The 22,805-nt window shown below is 49.3% G+C and overlaps 2 protein-coding genes across 2 annotated transcripts in view; both read right to left on the bottom strand.

The window, feature by feature from the left end:
• Positions 1 to 22,805, bottom strand: part of LOC149330824 (uncharacterized) — a 166,439-nt gene that overhangs the window by 44,461 nt on the left and 99,173 nt on the right. The window lies entirely within an intron of this gene.
• Positions 1 to 22,805, bottom strand: part of pug (pug C-1-tetrahydrofolate synthase, cytoplasmic) — a 33,040-nt gene that overhangs the window by 498 nt on the left and 9,737 nt on the right. Inside the window, exons 8-16 of the mRNA XM_089561508.1 lie at positions 22,327 to 22,503; positions 7,586 to 7,769; positions 5,493 to 5,694; positions 4,562 to 4,868; positions 3,908 to 3,984; positions 3,661 to 3,801; positions 2,986 to 3,166; positions 2,475 to 2,614; positions 892 to 1,191 (exon numbers count right to left, since the gene is read on the bottom strand). Of these exons, the coding sequence (XP_089417634.1) occupies positions 892 to 1,191; positions 2,475 to 2,614; positions 2,986 to 3,166; positions 3,661 to 3,801; positions 3,908 to 3,984; positions 4,562 to 4,868; positions 5,493 to 5,694; positions 7,586 to 7,769; positions 22,327 to 22,503 (1,709 nt within the window). The remainder of the gene's footprint in view (positions 1 to 891; positions 1,192 to 2,474; positions 2,615 to 2,985; positions 3,167 to 3,660; positions 3,802 to 3,907; positions 3,985 to 4,561; positions 4,869 to 5,492; positions 5,695 to 7,585; positions 7,770 to 22,326; positions 22,504 to 22,805) is intronic.

Raw genomic sequence — 22,805 nt, 5'->3', positions numbered from 1 at the left:
CTGATGTTCTCAAGTTCGTGTTTGGAGCTGAGCGTTTGAACCTGATGTTCAAACACTGAATCAGAAGATTCAGCGTTTCTGATTGCGTAAATGGTATTATAACTAAAACTGCAGTGACGTCACAAGGACAAAACAGGCAGCAAAAAGCAACACACAAGGTGGTGCGCTGTCTCTTCCTGGTAAATAAGTTAAAAATTTATACTTGTGAACACGGATGACTACCGTGTTGCCTGCCAAAGTTCACGCCAAAGTCTTTGACCGGTCATCAATGGCTGTAATCAAGGGCGCCCGCAGAACTTTTTTCAGGGGGGAGGCACCCGATGGCCGGGGATGGGGGAGGCGGTAGGTTAGCACCAAAAAGGAACTATTTGTGATCAAAACTGCGCACATGAAACAAAAATTAGGAACAGCAAATTAGTGCTAGGCTTGGAGAACAAACATTGAAATTTATTAATGAACAAAGAACTGAACTCAATGAGCAAAATCCGATAAGTTAATATCACTGCTAATCAAGCTGTGTAGTTGTTTTCTACTAGTGCATAAATAATATCCGTAATTCCAGGGGGGAGGGGGGGGGGGCAACCGCCCGCCCTTGCCCCCCCTTCCGGACGCCCATGGCTGTAATGTGACTCAATGTAGGACATTTCCTGGCACTGCGAAAAAGGCCGCTCAAGATTTGAGTAAATCCCGTCTCAGCTGACGATCGACAAGCCCTTCTGCCATTGCCAGCGTCCAGCACGGCCCCCTTGCTCTTCGAAAGAAAGGGTTTGGTTTATTGGGGTTTAACGTCCCAAAGCAACTGAGGCTATGAGAGACGCCGTAGTGAAGGGCTCCGGAAATTTCGACCACCTGGGGTTCTTTAACGTGCACTATCTAGCGTTTACCACGCACCTGCGGCCTGGGCTTCGAGCAGGCGTCCTCGACGGCCCTGGCGAGGTCGACGGCGCCCTCTCCGCCCAGCTCCCAGTGCCGGCAGACGACAGCGCCCTGAGCTCCGGCGGCCATGCTCAGCTCCCGCACCAGCTCCAGCTCGGCGTCGCTGTCCGTGGAGAAGGCGTTGATGGCCACCACGGCGGGCAGGCCCAGCTTGGCGGCGTTCTCGATGTGGCGCGCAAGGTTGCAGAAGCCGCTGCGCACCAGGGACACGTCCTCGCGGCTGTACTCCTCCGGCAGAGGGGCGCCCAGGGCGATCTGCCGAGGGAGGAGGGGGAGAGGGCCGAGACGTTTCCCTTGTGGCAATGAAAATTCCAAAATGTCGATGCCAGTGGCAGTGGCAGTGTTCACTAACTGTGGGTTAGGCCTGCCTATTGTCAAGAGTGAGTACCCGGGCGGAGTAACCATGAGAGGGATCTACCCATCCATGTCCACCCACATAAGGCGAGAGTATATGGTGCGACAGGCGCAGCGAGGGAGGGTGGCTAAGACGACACTCGTGGCGTGAAGAGTGTCTTCCGTGATGGCCTTTGGCCTATCACCATGGTGAGTTGTCAAGATGTCATGAACGTCACTCCATTTTGACCAATCATGGCCACCAATCAATGCCATGACCTGATACTTTACAACGACGCCGCATAAATGGGAAACGCGGCCCTAACAGCTGTCGATGCAGTAGACAGAAGCGGGCTCTTTAAAAACTCTTGTAAGGGACACTGAGTCATGTAACGACCCCCCCCCCCCCGCACTTTTCTTCACGCTTATAAATGAAAACGCATGGGCAGTGAGCGCTCTCGAAAATGTATTCTGCGCGTTCACAGGATCGAGTACGGCAGAAACCCCTCAAAGGAGAGGTGTTTGCCGATTCGTTCTTTATTTGTATTAAACTATAGGTAGTCCCGGTCCGTGCTGGCGTTAGAGTGGGCTCAGTCATTAGATGAAGGTAGGGGGGGGGGGGGGGGGGGGGGGCAGTGGTGCACGCATTCGTTGTGGAGTATCACGAAAAGGGGGCGCCGCCAGACAGAACAACGACGTTCGGGCAGCTGACTATAAACAGCCAATTCCAACCCATTTCTTAATGACGCAGGAATGCGTCTGCTGAAGCGTTAGAGCTGGCCGTATTACGACGTCCAGAGCGTAGAGATAGGCTAACGTTCTCGTACGTGTAACAAAAAGCTACCAATGGCCACAAAAATTGGAGGGGACACTTAAGCTCCGCCTTACGGGTATGGCGCGATAGCATAGTGGGTTAATTACCATATATGCGGAATGTCATTCTCTACTTTACATTCATAGATCCCTGGGAAGTCCCCATACCCCTCCTGGCGCAGTAGTGTATCGGTTAAGCGATGTTCCGCTGCCCTGCGATGGCAGGTGCTCCCAGCGGAGAACCTTGTACGACCCAGGTCGATCTTCCCCAGCGACCAATCATGACCTGCCACCTGCCAAGGTGGGCAGTTTGCTCAATATATCCGGTGGGCAGGTAAGTGACCCTGAGTAATTATGCGACCGTATCGAGGAGTCACGTCTCGCGCTCTCACCAGGGGTCCTCCGCCGTGGACCTTGAGCGCTCGCACGGTGGCCACGATGACGACGGCGCTGGGCGACAGTCCGGACGCCCGGCATTTGATGTCTACGAACTTCTCCATGCCGTTGTCGGCGCCGAAGCCACCCTCGGTCACTGCATGGAACGCATGATGCGGGAACTTCGGCTCATACAACCTTCATGGCGCAAGCAAGAAGGTAAAGGTAAAGTCATCGGAAAGGTCGCAGGCATGCTACTTCAGAAATGGGCTTCGGAAATACTAGAAACCAGTTTCCTCTTTTATCTCTTCAGTTCTTGCATCCCTGCTCAAAATGATGACGTGGAGATCTGAAATGTCCACGAGATATCGCCACCGGGTTTGTATAGCGTACCTATAAAGTTGCGGACCTGTTCCGATCTCCATGCACGGGTTGAAGGAGGCCAACAGCTGTACTGGAAGAAACTGAGCTCTTTCCCTCAAGCTAAATCTAGACACTGTTCTGCTTCGTATGAAGTGACCGGCGTACCGACGTAGCCGTTGGGGCCGACCAGCTTCAGGGCCATGCGGTCGGCGATGACGGACGAATTGCCGTGCGCGATGTTGGCAAAGGGTCCGCAGTGGATGAGCACCGGGGTGCCTTCCAGGGTCTGCAGGAGCGTCGGGCACGCCGCGTCCTTCAGCAGAACAAGCATGGCACCCGCAGCACCCTGCGCAAGAAGCATGCGCAGACAGAACTGTGCTTCAGGCGCATAGTGATATATGGTGAGCAAGAACCCATTCCTGTCATCCATAGAACTGAATGGCGCGCTTTCTGCCGGATAACCATTAGTCATGCGATGGAGCGCAACTACTATCTGAAGTCAAACTGTCCGAATCGCCCTTACTGGACAGGCATACACTGCAGTTTCTACATTGCAGATTCAAATTAGGTGCTATACCTGATAACAAGCACATCTCTAATCCGAGAATTCAAATGTTATATATGCACCGCAAACCGAAAGCAGCAAGTGATCCGCAGCGCAGCGACTTCAGTACAGGCAGTTTGTGCCGTCCGTAAGATCCCGCCGCCATACTGACGCCTCAATTGCAATAGCACTGAGCCACCCGACTATCATGAACCTATATGTAAGAATTACGCGCAGACAATGAAGACTCCGGCAGCTGCGTAAACCGGATTGAGAAAGATACTCCTCGCACGAACCAGGTCGTCCGCTGTAACGGGGTTTCCTTGGCGGTCGCTGGCCACGACAATGGCTCGAAGCCTGTCTCTCAGGTCTTCCAGGTCCTTAGCAAGGGCAAGCACGGCCATCACCTCACTGGCCGGAGTGATGTCAAACTGGGTCTGAAAAGAACACGCACCTCCGTTAACGCACGCATCCGTCGTTCGCACAGCCCATCCCTTTATCACTGCCATCGACCGCTGAAGTGAGCTGCATGAGAGACCTAACCTGCCGCGCCATCTTGCTCTCTGCTGGACCCTGGCCTATTGTGATGCGGCGAAGGAAGCGGTCGTTGGTGTCCATCACTGTAATAAAGTCAAACAAATGAAAGACTTCTTCAGGGGCGAGCTGCCGATAGACGTGTCATTGATACACGTGCTATGATACAACTTTTTCCACCGGACCCAACGGGTTTCTCTACGACCTGAAGCAATTTGTAGAACAGACATTTCGTATAGAAAATAATAGGAACGTCTCGAGAGGACACCGCTACCTTCAAGCGGTCAGTTGGTTGTCTTCATGGAACGTAAGAAGTGCTCCACGGGACTTCTTAACCACTGGCTCAACCTCACGGGTGGTGGTGGTGTTGGTGGTGAAAAACTTTTACTGCCTCAAACGAGAGTGTAGGAGCCCGAAGGCTCAACAGACAAAGTGACATCCCTATTCCGGGAAGTCATTGGACGAAACCAGCCCCACGCCCTCGCGAACAAGGCTTTATGGGCCTGAAGTTAGGAGCATCCGAGCAGGGCAGCCTCCCAATCCTCTTTTGTGGGGTAAGGGTTTGGAGTAAGGACCTCACGGCTGAGCAAGAGATTTAAGTCTCGGCTGACAAAAAGCCAAGGATACGGCACACGCATGCGCAGCAGAGCACCGCGCACCCACCTCTGTTCCAGGTGATGCTATCCACGTCCACGTCGAGGCGGGCGAAGCGCCTGGCCTGCTCGGGGCTCAGGTCTTCAGGCTTGAGGTCGGTCGGAAGGCCGAGGCGCGCCAGGCGACGTCGCTGCGAGTCCGAGAAGCACTTGGGTCCCTTGCGGGGCGTGACGAGTCGCGTGAAGAGCGGCTGGTCCTGCTGCGTGGCCTCGTGCAGCATGCGGGCGTCCAGCTGGGCCGCCAGGAGGTTGTTGGCCGCCGTCACGGCGTGCATGTCACCCGTCAGGTGCAGGTTGAGGTCGTCCATCGGAATCACCTGCGTCACACCCACCATGACACGCCCTGTTCAGGCTCTCGGGTTCAGAAAATTATGCCATGTCTGCGTTCTCCTCGACGTCCTCGAGTGTATAATGCAGCGTCGCAGGTACCCAAAGTCGCGGAGGAGAAGTCCATCATGGCAGCAATGACGTCAGAGTAATTCCTTTAACGTTGATCCCCGAGGCTAGGCTGCATTTCCATTCATTTACACCGGTGATCACGGAATCCCTGATAACTGACGTCACGGGTTTGATTAGTGGCGGGAAAGAACGCTCTACACACTAAACTCGAATACGCCTATATGGGAGTAAAAAGGGAGTAAACCGTTCCCTAGCGCACTACCCTTTATGAAGGGGAGTGCGCTAGAGGACGGCTTACTCCCTTGTTTTACTCCTTTCTGATCACAGTGTATTTTTACATGTAATTTCGGCTACAATAAAGGCGTCTTTTGCTACCGAAAAAAAACATTGATATAACCAGAAGTAGGCATAGAATCGATTTTTACTGAAAACAACAACTGAATGGAGCTGTCCTCGGCGTTCCTTTAACACCCGGCAACAGTCATAGCGAATTAAAAAAAGCCGTTCCCCGAAGTTTTCCGGCCTGCGAGGTGCGCGCGTACCTGGGCGTACCCTCCGCCCGCGGCTCCGCCCTTGATGCCGAAGGTGGGCCCCTGCGACGGCTGGCGCAGGCAGGCGATGACGTTCCGTCCCAGGTGGGCGCCCAGGGCCTGGCAGAGGCCCACCGACGTGGTGCTCTTGCCTTCGCCCAGCGGCGTCGGGTTCACGCCGGTCACCAGCACGTAGTGGCCGTCCGCGCCCTGCCTGCGAGGCACCACAGACTTCAATTCATGGAGCGCGCGCCCTTTTCGTGGAGAGTAAAGCTGATGCCAGGGTGTACAAACAGGTGGCGCCATCATTGCTTAACAAGCCAGTGGCGCAGTGGCACAACGTACCCAGCGGACCTCCTGGCGCTGGATCAAAGTGTATGCCGCTAAGTGTCGGGCGTGGCTCTGCAGCTGACACGTATGAATTCAGAAGCCCTGAATCCTATACCAACTCTGAATAAACAAACTGGTAACTGGTAAAACGACGCATTCCGACTGGCCATGGGGCAAACAAAAATTGAAAATTGGTTTTGATGAAATGAAAGGTGCAGCAGATGTCTCACTTTTCGGTGGACACCTCAACCGCGCCATGAGGGAGGAGGAGGAATAAACTTTATTAGGCCTGTTTTGTCGTTATTAAGACACTGCCGCCCCAGGCGGCCACCATGAAGGGGCGACCTCGAGGATCCAAAGGAAGGTGGGAGTGAAAGAAGAAAGAGGTGCCGTAGTGGAATGCTGCGGAATAATTCCGACCACCTGGGGATCTTTAATGTGCAATGCCATCGCACTACACACGGGCAACTTTGGGCTTCGCCTCCATCGAAAGGCGGCCGCCGCGGCGAGGTTCGAACCCGGGTACTCCGGATCAATAGCCGTGCGCCTTAACAACTGGGCCACCGCGGCGGGTGACTGGTCAAGGAGAGAGAGTTAGATGGGATGACCATTTTAATGAAGCACAAAGTCCGGTACTGCTGTGATGTGCTTGGTCAAAGCTTTCTTTTACACCTGACAGGTGCCCCAAACAGTGCGCAAAAACGGCCAATGCGAGACGGGGAAAAACAAGAACAAGAAACAGGCCGTTTCTCTCGGCTGGCTCTCATATCGTTTATTTTAGAGCTAAAGCTCAACCACGCGAGGTACAGCTGATTCGGCGTCGGTACGTCGCTGTGACCTTCAAAGCCTAGAAAGTTCAAAAAGGACTTAGACTGGGGGTATATCTAATGAGCATCTAGCATGACCACTGACCAGCGGTCATGTGATCTTCGACCTTGACCTTTGACTTGACCTTTAGAGCTGAGATTCGCATCACCTGATTTGACCTCATGCGATGACGTAGCAACGACGTCACGCCATTCTTCGCTATAAACACCGCCGGCTTTCCTTTCGCTCGTCTACTAAATTCAGCCTGGTTGAACCTCAGCATTTTTTTTTGCGTTGATCGTCACACTGTTCAAATAAGGCGGTGCTAAATGTGCCCAGCAGAGAAGATGGTGGAGCCAGCCAGATCACGCATGAGGCAGAGCGTTTTCTATGCAGGAGAACAAGACACGGTGGTTAAGGTTTGGTTTGGTTTATGGGGTTTAACGTCCCAAAGCGACTCAGGCTATGAGAGACGCCGTAGTGAAGGGCTCCGGAAATTTCGACCACCTGTGGTTCTTTAACGTGCACTGACATCGCACAGTACACGGGCCTCTAGAATTTCTCCTCCAAAGAAATTCCAGCCGCCGCGGCCGGGATCGAACCCGCGTCATGGTGGTTAAGACATGTTGGCAGTGCTAGAAACTATATACAGGGAGTCCCAGCTAAAAGTATATCCTAAGTTCTCAAAAATGCGGAGCATCCGACGAGAGTGAAGCCAACTAAGTGCGGTTGTGAGTCGCTTGCCTATAGTGTCAGTGCATTTTTTAGATATCCTAGTTGATTAATGCTAATTAGTGTATACTAATTAATATTAATTAAACAAACTTTTGCAGACAAGGCCAAGCGACTCGCCATTGCACTCAGTTGGTTTTACTCCCGTGGGGCGCTCCGCATTTTCGAAAACCTCGGGTTATACCGTTAGCTGGGGCACCCCGTATATCAAGGCACGTCATTGTTATAGTGCATACTTGTTGAGCAGCGGCAGCAGCAGGCGAGCCTTGTGCCGTCCGTGGGGCTCCCACTCGTGCGGCTGGAGGCCCATCTCCCTGGCGAGTTCCTCGGCCGGCTTGGCCTTCTGGGAGAACGCGATCTCCAGGTCCGAGGGGACGGGGCTCTGGCGCGACAGGGGCAGGTACCGCATGGACCACGCCCCTCCTCCTCCTCCTCCACCCGCCGTGGAAACCTGCGGCGCAGTTCACACCAGTCACTAGTTGTGGCAGTGGTTTTTGTAGCGTGAGCTACATGGGACCCAGTCTCGCCGTTTCGCGTGCTCCCTCCGTCGACCGTACTGCGCATGCGCGAGGAGCGAGTGACGTCACTGCGCACAGCTGGCGCGCGCTCGCCGCTGCTGCCGCCGGCGCAGAGCCATGTGACGTCACTGCCACTGCAAACTTTTTTTATTGAAGAATAATAAGGAAGTTAAAAGATGTTTGCCGGCTCCTGAAAAACTCGCTTGTTCCGACACCATACTAATCAGCAGCCGGCGAAATTAAAGGGATATCGGGAGTGATAGGCGGAACGAAACAAAGGCAAGAGAGGAAGAAAACATGTCGGAGCAACATAGTACTTATACGACTACGTACAAGTACCTCATTTGCAGGAGCACGCGCATGCAAAAAAAAAGTAATAAAAGGCGAATACGCCCCTTGTATAGCGCATGATCAACGTTAGATGTATGATAAACCTTGTGCCTTTGCAATTGTTGCATGTGCCCTTTGAATGCAACTGCTAAGCAAAAGTGTGTGACGATTGTGTTTCTGCTTTGGGATGGTTACACATGTTCCACGGTGTGATAAACGTGTTGGCACGAACTTGAGTATATATGTTTTCGTGCAGCGTCCCGAGAGTTAATTCTGTTCGACCCGTCGAATATTCATGCATGGCTTTGGTCTCGTGCATACGTGCAGCGTTCAGAACACGACGCTCCGCCTCGGCTGGATCCATGGCACTGGTGTTCCATGTCGCCGCTGGAGGCTTTATCATAACTGCGACTGCTGCTGCAGTTGCGGCCTGTACGTGACAGTTATGTACGGAGTTCGCATCGGGCACGCAGACAGGAGCGATACAGCAAAATATTATAGACAGTCTACAGACAAAAGTCTACTGGTCCAGTAGACATATGTCTATAGACCGAGAGAGATATAGCACAGCGCTACCGTGATCCGTTTCCGCGGGCCACCACTGCATACGCTCTGATTGGTCCGGACGCGGCAGGCGCTCACGCAGCTGACGGACACGTTGCGCCATCTGGCGCCTTCCCCGGCGTTCTATGCAGGCGCAGTAACGCCTCGCGCAAGCAAATCTCGCTCACGCCTTGCCTCAGACGTAAAATTAAAGAAACTTGCTGCTCCCAACAATAGGGACTAAAATGGCCTACGTTTCGCCGCTTTAGTGCTATAGAATATGATACCGGCCATCAGTATGTATGCTGCTGCCATCTTGCTCATATGCAAACCTGCTGACTCAGTCCGTCAGAGTTCCTTTTAGGTAAAAACACGGTTTCGTAGCAGAATGTTTCACGGCCGCTGGCAAAAGAACGGATGGTCACTAGTTAGAAACGTCTCAGAAACTCACTTTGGCTGTTTGGCGTGTGCTCCTGCCGTTTTTCATTGAAATGACCGCTGCTCGGAGAATAGCACGTCGGCCAATAGGCATACTGTGCACTCCCGACGAGGAATTACTCCCCCCACAACTGTCACGCCCAGAAATGCGCGCTGAACCCTTTAAATGCAAAGGTGACACGGTGCGTAGAAAAGCGCGCGCAAAATAACGGCGCGACACCATAAAAAAAAGGCGGGAATCCCAACACGGGGCGTCAGAGTGCGAAAAGATTTGCTCTGGGCGAAATCAAAATAAAACGACAAAACTTCCTACGCCAACACTGGCGAGTGGGGCTGATACAGACGAGATATCACCCCGTGTGTAAGCCGAAGGGCATCGACTCCTGTGCCTCTTCGATAAGGAAGATAACCACGACGCTCTCGATAGCGCGCCAAGAACTTGCCCCAGCCAGACGTGATTGACACAGCTGCGCTTGAGACAGAACACGGTCTGAACACAGAACACAAGTGGGTGCCTCGTGACTCTGTACTAACCATTGCAAAATGAGAGTCGGGAATTTCCTCGCAGATGTTTCTAGCACGTATTTTTTTTGCGACTGTGGTATAAATAAAGCAAACTTAAACATGCCTTTTGCATTGTTTTTTTTTTCTTCAGTGCCCCCATCTGATATGCTTTGCAGCTACAGCATTGGCAGCACCTTTCTAAAGTTGCACTGCTTAAGCTTGAGCTAGACCTGATGCACGAGGAACCTGCGTTTGACAGCGACTGTAGCGCCGTTCACCGGCCGCTTGAGACACTAAAATATGAGACTACGTCGGTGCCGTCGGCGCACAGCAAATGTGGGACGCGCAGCTCAGAAGCTCGGCACAGCCTATCGCCAGCAGCTTGATGCTTCATATATACGCAGAAATAAATTCTAGACAAACTCATTTTTCAACGAGAAATAGTTTATGAAAGCAATTTTTTCATATAACGTAAGACTTCACTATAACAACCAATATAACAACAGATTTCTCCTTGGCAGACTTGCATTTTTTTGGTATAAACGTTTTTTCTATTGCCAAAAACGTTTGCTATTGGTTTTTTGCGGCAGTCTTGAGTACTCGATATGAGCTCCGGTCAAACCTGTATGATTTCTCCACGCATCAGAGGAATGGGCCGTTAGCTTCAATATTTCCATAACAGTACCTCACAGTATTCCACAGCCGCCGCAGGATTAAATTGATGTGCAAGAATTCTGGACTTGAATGTGTACTTTGTTCCAGCTTTGTCGAGCCATATATTTGATTTTACAGCGATAGCTGTTAGAGGGACGTGTGGCGGTTCGGCGTCGTCTGAAGCTGTGCACATTTATGACGTCACAATGACGTGGCGTGTACCACGTGACGCGTGGCGTGGATCGTGCGCCCGCCGTCGCACAGATGAGTCGCCTCAAGTAGTTCTCGGAAGAACTTGGCGAAAGTCGAAGGTTGTTTCACACCAAAAATTTCCCACTTGTTGGAATCTCGTCGCTTTGACAGCTCAAGCCGCCGCGACCACTCGAAACAGGTTTTTAGCTGCGGCGGCAGAAGTCGCGAATTTTCGTTTGCACATGAAACGGGCTTAACGCAAGTGCAAGCGACGATTGCCTAAACATCCGTAGTATAGTGAACAAGAGAGAGATATAGAGGAAGAGGGAAGGCAGGGATGTTAACCAGGGAAGAGAGATGATGGGATTGAGAAGAGAAAGAAAGAAAGAAATAAAGAAAGAAAGAAAGAAAGAAAGAAAGAAAGAAAGAAAGAAAGAAAGAAAGAAAGAAAGAAAGAAAGAAAGAAAGAAAGAAAGAAAGAAAGAAAGAAAGAAAGAAAGAAAGAAAGAAAGAAAGAAAGAAAGAAAGAAAGAAGGGGTGAGGAGCGCAGTCACAACTGGTCCATCAAGCCAGTCGCTCTAAGGAAACAAAATAGTTCTTATAACAGGAGGGTGAAACAAGGGAAGGAAAGCGCTAGCAACTCCCTCCCGGCTAATTGGAGAAACCTACGGTGAAGCAGCAGCTCGTGCACCATCCGTCGTGAACGTAACTGAAGGAGGAATTTGCGTTAGCGTATTTAGTAAAGATCAAGATCTAACCGTAAGAAGGTTCTGAAAGAAGAAAAGTCTCTCTCTGTTGAGTTTCTTAGCAGCGCGGCCGTTGCAACCATCACGCATCCTTTGCGTGTTTCGGGAACTCCTTCAGTCGCGTTATCTCGAGCGCTGTCGCCTGTTTTGCGGCGCCGGTCACAGACACTTTGGCGTCGTGTTCGTTCATGTGTTAGTGACGGCGGTGTTGTGTCAACTACGCTGGTGTTTGGCTTTGTGCTCGTGACCTTCGAAATTACGAAGGACACAGCGAGACCCGCACGGATACGAAGGGGAACCCGCTACCTGCGCTCGCTTTCTCGGGAACCACCGCTCACTTCGTCGCCGTGGATAATGAACTATGATTTAATCACTGCTGTTGACGAAGCAGTCATCGTTCTTGGTCCGCAGAAGAGTTGGCACATCGTGGGAACCTGTTGTGCAACTGTACGTGAACTGAAGTCTATTGGTGTTGCATATGCGTATTAACGTGGACAGTGAAGGCCATTGCGTGATAGTGGTTTGCTTCCCGCGTTTACGTAAATACTAAACAATTTTTTTCTGCAATTATCTACGATTGTAAGGTACATTGTGCACGCATTAAATTGCATGCACTCACTGTGCACAGAATGATTCCTATGTATTAGGTGCACAGTCTGCAGGAATGATCGCACATGTACTGAAAATGTCGGCTGCACCGTTTGAGATAAACGTTACACCTCTGGTGCGCCGACACATATTATCTGTATTGTACACAATGCTATAACATAAACGTATAGTTTATTTTGATGAACACCTCTTTTAGACTGAGAGTAAGGAGAAGGAAATGTGCCAATAAAAAATTGGCAGGGGCTTAGCTTTGGTTAAGCCTGGTAATTGCGAAAGCAACAGCGCAGCGCCTCCAACTGAAGGAACGCAGTGCGTCGCGTCTACAGGTCACGCGTGGCTACCGGCCGCCACGGCGCGACGACTCGAACCGTCTTGGGTAATTTTTTTTATATTTTATTTTTGATGCTGTTGCGACTGAGTGAAAGAAAACATAATCTACAGCTGGTATGACGTCACAGCGGCAGTAGCGCCACAGGTGCGCGGTGCGGCGTAACAGCAGCCGGGCTATCTGAAGGAGCGAGTTGGTCGCCCATATTCACTCCGCTAAAGGTCAAACGTAACTGCGGCCGGGTCACGCGAAGGCTTGAAAGTGCGAGCAGTATTGCTTCCGCAATAAAATTCTGAAAAATAATGCGATTCATGAACATATGTCGGCGCTATCACAGCGTGGCGCATATCTGCTAGCGAAGCCAGCAGTCTGAATATGGCGGCTGATTGACCGAAATGCGCAAAAAGAGGGACTGCGACGTCAGTAATCCGAGCTCCGCGGCTCCAGGAGAGTTCACCTATAGTATTGGGCACAAATCAAGAACGCAGCATCGAATGCCCCTCGTCATTGAGTTGTATCCTCCTATGGGCCCCACGTCATTCCTGTCTCTCCCTTTTATACCCTCCCAGTGGGTTTCTCCGAGCGGGTGTATACGCGTCCGCAGCGGGGCCAACCGGGGCTCGATCCACACTCCCTCCGGCGCTGGGTGGTCGCGGCGAATTAGTTACGCAACGACCAGCTGCTCTTCCTCCTCTCACCTCCTGCAGCCTCCCACCGCCTACCAGACAGAGGAGCTTGTCTTCGCTCGCCAATTTGTCTGGTGATTCCAAGAGGTGTTGAAGGAGCATTCATACTTCCAAGGTTCACGCGTAATCGGCGCCGGGCATGTCGCGTGACCTCCGTACACTGGCCCCGCGTTGCGGTTACCATTGTTGACCAGCAGCGGATCCAATCTTAACCCGCGCCACTGCAGCTAAGAAAGGATGTACGAAAACCCAAGTAAAGCGCGGCTCGCGGCCGCGCGCACAGCATGCGGATAACGTTATACGCACGCTCACCTACCCTAGCGGGCCCGATTCTGGACCTGCAGTCCGCGCGTGAAGCTGATGCCATGCGACCACCCCCGCGCCCGCGTGTTTCGGTCGTCCGTTGTCATGGAGATAACTCGTACAACGCTCGCTACGAACGTAACTGAAGGAGGAATTGGCGCTACAGTCTGTAATTCGTGGCCTCTGCCAGGTATAGTTTAACCCACTTTTCTACATCACTTCCCGGAGTTTCGCGACCGTGAGACGGAGTGAACGCGTGAACGGCGAGGGGATACTGATGTGCGAGATCTGGATGCCTAGATGGTGAGACACATGGTGAGACATCAGTGCCCAAAGCCGCGGACGTTGCTTTGGAAGAGCAATCTGGGTCTCGCAAGCTCTCAGCGATCTATGAGCGTGAAGTAGAGGATGACCAATTCAGCGCATATGGGCATTAACCCATTAACGTTAACCGCACCACACCCTTAAGGCGGAGCTCGTGTTTCCTCTCCAAATTTATTAAGTAAATTGTGAATTACAGGCTTTAATCTAGAGTCCCCGTCAGAGGGGCCAGGGACCCGTTCAGGGCGGGGTCCCTGGTAAACATTATTTTAGACACGCGTTTCCACGTGATACACACGGGGAAGGGGGGGGGGGGCAAATGTTGGAACAGCGTACTGACACGATTAAACCAAGTATGCATCGTCTACACAGACCACATGCACGTGTGCTAAATGTAAGTCGCAACAATCCCATTCTGGCACACTGACATCCAACCGTGTCATGCCCCTATATCTCCCTGATCTCGAAGCTGCATTAATTTCCAGCACAATCGAACCACATATGTGCGACAGACACCACGGTTGGTCTACTTCCGCTTCTACGGAAGCCCGTCTATAAAACGGTTCCTCAAATGGACACGGCGCAATTACAGCTTGGAAATAGAACGTTGACTTCGGCGATTTTTTGTCCATGCATGGAACCTAATCGTATGTACAGTCGGGGACAAAAGTCTGTGTACCACGTGTTCCTTAAACGAAGCCGATAGCTCTATTACTATCCAGCGGCTAGAGACCACACTTGTAGAGATGAAAGAACAATAATTTGACTTACACCTCCACAAGTATGGTCTCTAGTCACCAGCAAATAGCAGAGCTATCGGCTCAATTTGAGGAGCATGTGGTCCACAGACTTTTGTCCCCAACTGTACAGCGCAGTGAGCAGATCAACCCGCCCCAGATGCGAGGGGTACGTAGTACGCCCGAAGAGCAGGCACGTGTGTGCACGCTTATGCAGCTGGGATTTTCAGTCGAGGTCGACGCAGTGCACACGCAAAGCGGCCGTGTCGGCCTCGGTCTTTACCCTGTTATTTGCTGCAGCAGCAGGCAGCACCAAAGCAGCTGGTTCGTCTGCACGTTATTTCATTGTTTTCCACTGGTCGGACGCGGTTCCCATTTCCGTCGCGCACACTACTCGGCCTTTTTTTTATGCGAAAGCATTACTTGGCTATGTCAGCGGTTTCATGTCAGATGAAAGTAGACGAAGAACATTAGTCCGCAGGCCTTGCGTCGTTCCATAAATAGTTATGTATAAAAGAACGATTGTATGATATAGAGGATGACAAAACGTCGCTGCGTGCCGAATTTGGTCAATGTGGAGTGATTGGTTAATTAATTGGAGGCAAAAAGTCAAGCCACGGACGTCGATATAGTTGGTGGACGTCAACAGTCTTGGGCGTCGAAATTGCGGAAAAATACGCAACCAAACCGGATGAATGTTTGAAATAGATTAAAAGGCGATTAATTAACGTTAATTGATAAAACAAAGTTATACTTGATGTGGAGTAATTAAAGGCGAAAAGTCAACTAGCCGTCAAAATAGCCACGGACGTTGATATAGTCGGTGGATGTCAAACAACCTTGGACGTCGAAATTGTATAAAACGAAAAAAATTACAATGCAAACCAGGTTAAAAAGTGTTAATTGATGTAAAAGTGAAAAAGGAAATGATAAAGAGAAGCAACAAGTGTGGAAGCGGCGTCAGTGCTTTCGCATTCCCCCAATGCAGGTCGCCGCAGTGATTTGTACCGTTTTAAGCATGAAATGCTTTTAGCTCCCGTTGTCGGCAGTGTGGTGACGTCACGCCGAGACCGAGAGCCAACATCCGGGCACTGAATTCCACACATCCGGGAGCTGAAACGAGAGCATCCGGGCACCGTACGAGATTTAACAAGACTCTCTAAGAGAGAGGGCCGCATAGAGCAAGAGGGGAGCTCCAGGGCGAGAAGGGCTTTGGGCGAAAAACTGCTTCCACGCCGTCCCCAAGGATGGCGCCGCGGTCCCACACTCACATGTAAAAGACCGGCCCGCTGGGCCTTCAGCTCATGACGTTTCCCCCTTTGGCAGGCAGATGTATACACGCTCGCGGAGTATTCGAACGCGCAGAATATACGTTTTTGTCAGGCCTGCGTCCCGTCGTGTCCGCGTTCGCTTCTGCATCGTCCTGCATTTCAATGCCACCACCGTCACCAACGTTACTAGATTACCTGACCGTCACAGCTGCTTAAGCCGAGCAATGGAGCCTGACAGAAACCGGATACAGCTGACGAGGCAGGGCGGAAGAGATTCCCCACACACTCACAGGAAACGATTGCGTCCACATGGACCAGTGCACAGTATGTGTGTGGTGTGTTGAACACTAGACCCATTTCAAGATTTTGACTAGTACCATCTACAACCAATGTGTTATGCCCGTAAACATTTCATGCTTACTCTACTCTCGGTTACGGGAGAAGCAGAGATTTTTTTCCTTGTTCTGAGCGCACCGCAGTCATATGTTATGCCCGTAAACATTTCATGCTTACTCTACTCTCGGTTACGGGGGAGACAGATTTTTTTTCCTTGTTCTGAGCGCACCGCAGTCACGTGCTTTCGCGATGTCGCGCGACGCGAATATTTGAGAAAAAACGCGAAGATATTGAATATTCATGAATATTCACGCTCTGTGTCGACAGCTTGTATCGGCGTCATAAAATTCCGTTTTCAGTTCCAGGCACGGTTCCAGGTGATTCTAGCTAAGTCCAAACCGGCGATAAAAGGAAATATATGCCGTTTATTTGCTGCGGATGCAAAATTATCAATGATACTGCCCCCCCCCCCCCCCCCCCCTAATGCGATTATTTCGGGTACCTGCGCACAACATTTTCCTTTTGATGTCTGAGAAATACACGCTGCAACGAAACTGCAGAGGAATATCTGGCTTTCATACAAGAGTTGTGCAGAATATATATGTTCCTTGCCTTTCGGTTCAGTAGCTAGGCTGCGCGCCGATTAAATAAACTGATTTGAAACGACAAGTAGAATATCCCGTAGACCAGATATCCTGTGTGTCACCGAAGCGAAGATGCATAAATTTGTCACGTCTGCTGACGGTGCCCTTGAGATGAGGACGCAATGTTTACAGGACCGTACAACCGTAAGAGTAGCTTATGACAGTCCCACATGTTGCACCAAACTGAATGCTAGAGCAGAGGCAAATTTATTTACTCGCCATATGCAAATTTGGTCAAATTTATTCTTTGAGTGAACACGCCCGCCACACTGCAAATGGGCCGGTCGCTACACCGTGCAGAAGTTGTAGTCCAAGCACGGATGTACATATTTAACCAGGATCAAAAGCTAAAGAAACTGAAGCAAAAAAAAAAATTATTACTGCCGGTCGAACAGGTTTATTGACTAATTCCCGCCAGTCCGTGCTGGTTCGGCGCACGGCTGGTTGCAAAAGTTGTAGGCTAGATAAAATTCAAATCCAGCCAGAGGCCAGGTTTCAGTGCATTTCAACGAATGAATACAACATTATTTGTACCGACGTTCGGCTGTAAATTAAGGGCGATGAGCCAGCGTACGCAACAGGTCCCGCCAAAACGTCGCTGAAGTCATCCGCACAGCTCGAAAAAACAAGGCGAACATGAACCGCGGCGGAAACATGAGCGTATCACGGTATATCACAGCATATATCCAGATATTCGGAAGAAGTCAAAACGCGCCCGACGAAAACAAACCCGGCAAAACCGGCTTCTTTTCTTGGCCCTGCGCCACGTTCGTTCCTTTCCCGATCGCATTCCTTTGCAGCGCCTTATGAAACGAGAAACTGCGCGTCTTTCCCTTACAGCACGAACCGAGCCCGCAGGCTCGCCAGTCGAAGCTAAAGTCCCTTTATGAGCTTTTCTTTAGTCGAAGCATGCAACGGCGTCAGCAAATTACCATGGTTGCGGTCTCGCCGGCAGATTCCTCGGACGGTCGAAGCGGTCAGCCGAGCGGTTTCTCGACGATGGACGCGGCAAGAAGCCTCGGAGATATGAGCGGGAGGCGATAGGAGGGGCTGCCCGACGCTATCGCCGGCGCCCGGATTTCGTCTGCTACAGCGGCGGCGCGGAGAAAGTAGAAAAATAAAACAAATAAGGCGCGCGCGCGCGGCGCCAACTTTCCCAAGCGGGGGACGGCGAAACGGGAGGAAGTCACGCCAGCAATAACTGCTCAATCACCCCTCAACAAGTCGCCCTTAGTACGCTGCATTTGATATTTTAGCTTTCGCTCGATCTATGGCCTCCGAGATTACATACCGCGCGTGCAAGTTGTCTTGGAGGTCACGTTGGATCAATACGAGGAATGAGTCGAGTGCATTGGGGGCGCCACGTAGTACTCAAGCTGCCAAGTAGTTGGCGCACATTTATCCAGCTATTTACGCCTGTCTCGTCCTCCATGCATGAGCAGACGACGTCGCGGTCCGTGACCGAAGATTCCGGTCGCCTGACGCAGTATGGCAGCAAGGGCCGGTCGACGGTTGTCGACGGACACGAGCAGCTGTTAACCTAATTCCCAACGCCCGTCTAAAATACTCTGTGGGAATCGTTTATGAAATAAATTAGAACTATGGCACATGCGCTTTCAGTCAGGAAGAATCCTGCCGTCGGAGCTGCTAACCTTTTGTTTATCTAACAACTATGCAAGCACAAAAGACACTAAAGAAAGAACCTGCACCTTCGCACTCAACGCTACATTTTTTCTTTACTGCTTATTTTGCCGTTGATTTTTAATTGTAATTTTGCCGATGTGCCTTAGGAAGTACCATTAACTTTTGAGGCTTCTCCAACTTAAAGTCGGATGAGACGATCGCACTACGTGCTTGGAAGGCGCTCACGACGAGTTCGTGCGGAAACCGGAGGGAACAATTAACGCCAAGGTCGGGTACTGGATCACCGCGGACGGACCTGCACGGAATTCTAAGCGAGGAGACGCAGCTCACCAAGTAGAATCGTGCGCTATAAAACGCCCTCAGCGTAACATTTGAAACTGGTGAACGGTTGCAGGCTAGTGATTGCATTCGCGCTGGTGGGGCCAAGCAACGGATTCCCTCATCAAGGTCATGGAATTTCGCCAAAGGAACGCTTCTCAAAGGGCGATGGCGACAGTATGAAAGAAAAAAAACCTTTTTTGCATCTTTTTTGAGCGTAGCTGGCAGGTTATGCGGAAAACGAAATAGTTTTCTTCCAAGAGATTTCCGTGACACGTAGCAAAACATTCAGTTGCAGGATCTGTTTTTCTTCACCTAAGTTCACCTAAAGACCCTTCACTAGCACAAATGCTGTACAAACTTTTCCAGCTTGTCACTTTTCTTCATTCATTTATGCAAACGCAACTGCTGCAATATGTGCAGCCAAAAATTTACGCAACGGAATGTACAAAAACGGCAAAAAAAGTCATTTAAACAGTGCACATTAGTCTTAAAAAAATGCGATCCATCAGACACAAAAGAACCCAAATTTTTTGCCAAAGTCGTGCTTCCTAAACTATGCGTGCAACTTGGGTGTTGATCTGCATGGTGCAAGTCATGAAGAGTGGTGTAAAGCCAACCCCTCTGCAGCATTACTTTTAGTGGTTGCTTGAAAGAAAATGCAGTATATCTTGTGTCTCACCCCATAATGAATTGTTCATAGCTGTAGTTAATTCTACAGAGAAAAAGATGTTTTTGGCAGGAATCAGTACGTGTAACCAAAAAACAGTGATCAGTAGTTTGTTGAAGCAGATAGACTTGCGCGTGCAAGAAATAAAGCATTCCACCTTATGTCAAAGAGTAACACAACAAGCATTGATGTTGTTCAAAATATATTTGAGTGCAGTCTGAAGCATATACCCTTAGATAGCGATGCAGGTTAATGCTGTGCAAAGCAGTATCAAAGAAAAGGAGAGATTTAAAGAACGCACAAAACACCTTCAACTTATGAAAGAAAGCCATACTCACTACACATGACAAGAATGGTAACAAGTGCTATGTAATATACGTTTATTGGAATAAATCAAGGCATCAAAAGAAGCTGTTGATATGTGCACCAGGCCATTTCAGCTGTATGTGACTGGTTGGAATATACCTACCGTGTGTTTATTGCTGAAAGGGAAGATGAGAAAGCAATGTTTAGAAAGTGCACATACAAGAATTCTATGCAGATGCAAACAACGTATAACAAATGATACACTTCTTAAAAGAGTTTCGAAGAAACTAATTATGACATCTAATGATGTTTTTCTTGAGCATTTTTTTACGACGAAATTGCAGACAGAAATTAACAAATAACAATCAGTATGCTCAGTGGTTTTGGACAAGGGTAGCAAAAAACAACTGACTTTCATAATCTGCTCATCGTAGAAGTCTCACACAGCAGTGAACACTTACAGCTAACCAAACCTAGGTATACAGAGATTAAAATCAGAATATTGCAACACAAAGGCATTTGAAACTTTCACTGCCAGATGTGTAATCTAGAACACAGCTCCACATGCGCCAATTAGGACACCAATATTTCAGGCGACAGTACAACTGCCCATTCAATGATAGTTCAAGCACATTACGTCTAGCAAGCCACACCTGCAACCTGTAACTGCAGTAATCTTTGAAAATGCCAAATACGTCTCTTTGCTGCTGCTGCATCTGTGCCAAAACTTTAGTGCAATTTTGAGTTGTCCTATTCATGACTCAAAGCAACAAGAAGTTTTCTCTCAAAATTTTTCCACGTTACGTTTGTGACTGTGTGCAGGCCTTAATTTACATTGCTCAAAACAAGAACAACCAAACAGAGAAGAAAAAATGGTATACATCCCGATCATGTTTGTGCTGAAAAACTTATTGGTTACAAAAGCAAAAGATCTATTGTAATCCTCATCTCATTTGTAGTGGAACTATTAATGCCCGGAAAAGCTGTGTTCTATCCTAGGGATGATGATGATGTTCATTCAGGCACAAGTACAAAAGGCATACTTGGGCAACATGCCAACAGTGGCACAAACAATTTGTTACGTCATGTAATGCAAACGTGCAAAAATGCCTCTGATAGTTGATACCAAAGAGAAAAACAAGCTCCTGCCCACTTAGCAGGAAGATCCTCAGCCATCTATGAGAGTAGAAATGAACAAAAGGTAAATAAATAATGCTTTAAATTAAATGGGCCACAGAAGGCGAGCAGATACAACAAGGGAACATCTAGCCCTTATTCAAGCGACCTATCTGAGCACATCTGCTAGGCAATCTGCTCGCTGGGACTCTGAATGAAAAAATAAAAAGAGCATAAAAAATAGCACCCAACAATGTGCTAATTTAAACTAAAATGACCAAACGGTCAACAAACAGCCGCACAGCTGCAAAACCCGAGGCATACTCCCAAAGTCTTTTGTACATCTTTGTTTGCAAGATTGCCTTGCAAATGGCAACCACATCAGCTAACACCTCATTAGCTATTGCAGTCAGGCCTCAGCAGGAATCAATCTTTTCATACAATGTTTAACTATTGTCTCATCTGTTGTCCGACTGGCCAGTTCACAGATGTGAAGCAGTCACAGGCCAGTTTTATGGACAAGGATGTACAAACAACACTGCAATATATTTGGCCCCCGCATGTGATGTTGAGTGGAGACTACTTCTCAGTTTTGTAACAAGCTTTCAAAGATGTACAGCATGTGTCATACTTAGAGGGAGTGCAAGAAATGATTAAACTGGCTCTTAATAAAGAGAAAAGTAGGTTTCCCCATGAAGCAGAAGCGCAGCTTCAGGCTTCTCCTTTTGAGTTCTCAGCACTTTTTCTATGCTTCGCAGTGAAGCCACTTTTCTTGGGTTAAGAGATGGTTTAACCATCTCTCGCGTTCCCTCTAGGTATGACACATACTGTACATCAGTTTGCAGTTTAAAACTGTGAACCACTAAAATGCCATAGTTGCAAGCTTCATGCTGAAATTCAACTCAGAGAAAGCCATGCAGCCTTCCTCGACAGGCCTACTGCCAGCAAAATGAAATTATATATGCCAGGTGTCCCAGCTAAATGTAACCAAGCTTTTAAACAACACGAGGTGTTCTAGCCGTCTGAAACCAAATGAGGGGTGTTTAGAGTCGCGTGACCTAGTCTGCAGTATTTTTTCGTTCTTCAAGGTTGACTAATTAGTCAAGCTTAATTAACTAACTTTTTAATTATTGACTTGAGGAACAAAATGTTAATAGAAAAGTTGTAGATCGCTTTGAGAAACAGCTTACTGAGACACTTGCAGCAAAGTAATATTTACGTAAAGTAGTTTTTTACCGGTCTTTAACCATAGCCCGCACAATAAGAAAAAGCTTCCACATGACAACTGTGCCACTTCAACGTCCCAAGTACGCGCCCTAAATAATAAAATTCGTTTTTTTCTGAAGTCCTCTCCTCGATGAGACTTTGGGTGCACATTGGGGCAGAGAAGTGAGCGAGCAGCTGGTCACGTGACAACTTTCTTTTAAGGCCAATAAATGAAGCTACGTAAATCGTAACTTGACGGAAACAGCACTACTAGCGGTTTTTCGAGGTGATCTAAAACTTTTGCATTGACAGTTTCTTCCTGAAGTCAGTAATTAAAAAGTTAGCCAATTAAACTTAACCAATTAATTAACTTTGAAGAGTGAAAAAAATACTCAAGACTCGGCCACGTGACTATGTACAACCCTGAGTTGGTTTCACTGGACTAGGACACTTCGCCTTTTCTAAAAGTTAGGTTACATTTAGCTGGGACACCCGGTATATACACACACATGGCATTCTCCTGAACACAATGGAACAGAGCTTTGTGAGAGCGCCACCTGCCTTAAGCGAAGTCTTGAGACAGCGCTTGGCCGACTCCACGGTGTTGCTGATGAGCATGGCGACAGTCATGGGACCAACGCCCTCGGGCACTGGAGTGATGTACGAGGCCACCTTCTTGACCTCATCAAAGTCCACGTCCCCCACCAGCCGAGTGCCCGAGGTTCTGGTGGCGTCTGCGCAAAGGAAGAACGATCAGCAAGAAATCATGGAGAGCAACCACAAAACACGGCCTACAAGAAATCAATACAATACACCAATGTTAACTGAAACTGCTGGTTCGTTTGAGGCGACACTTTGGTGACATCGAGTGCATTAAAAAGGTGCCGCTTAAGACAAACAAATCTTTGACTCCGTTTGAGGTTGAATTATTGAGAATTGCACTGCTAGAACAGGTAGCTCATCAAATGTATGATTGCGCACCCCTTTGAATGAACTTCATGGAAAACATGCACACCAGGCTAACGACATACTCAAT

The sequence above is a fragment of the Amblyomma mixtum genome, chromosome 9, assembly GCF_055824585.1.
Source record: "Amblyomma mixtum isolate Tamu chromosome 9, ASM5582458v1, whole genome shotgun sequence".
NCBI classification, from domain to species: domain Eukaryota; kingdom Metazoa; phylum Arthropoda; class Arachnida; order Ixodida; family Ixodidae; genus Amblyomma; species Amblyomma mixtum.
The sequence above is the reverse complement of the archived record's forward strand: the minus strand, read 5'-3'. Positions and strand labels throughout refer to the sequence as shown.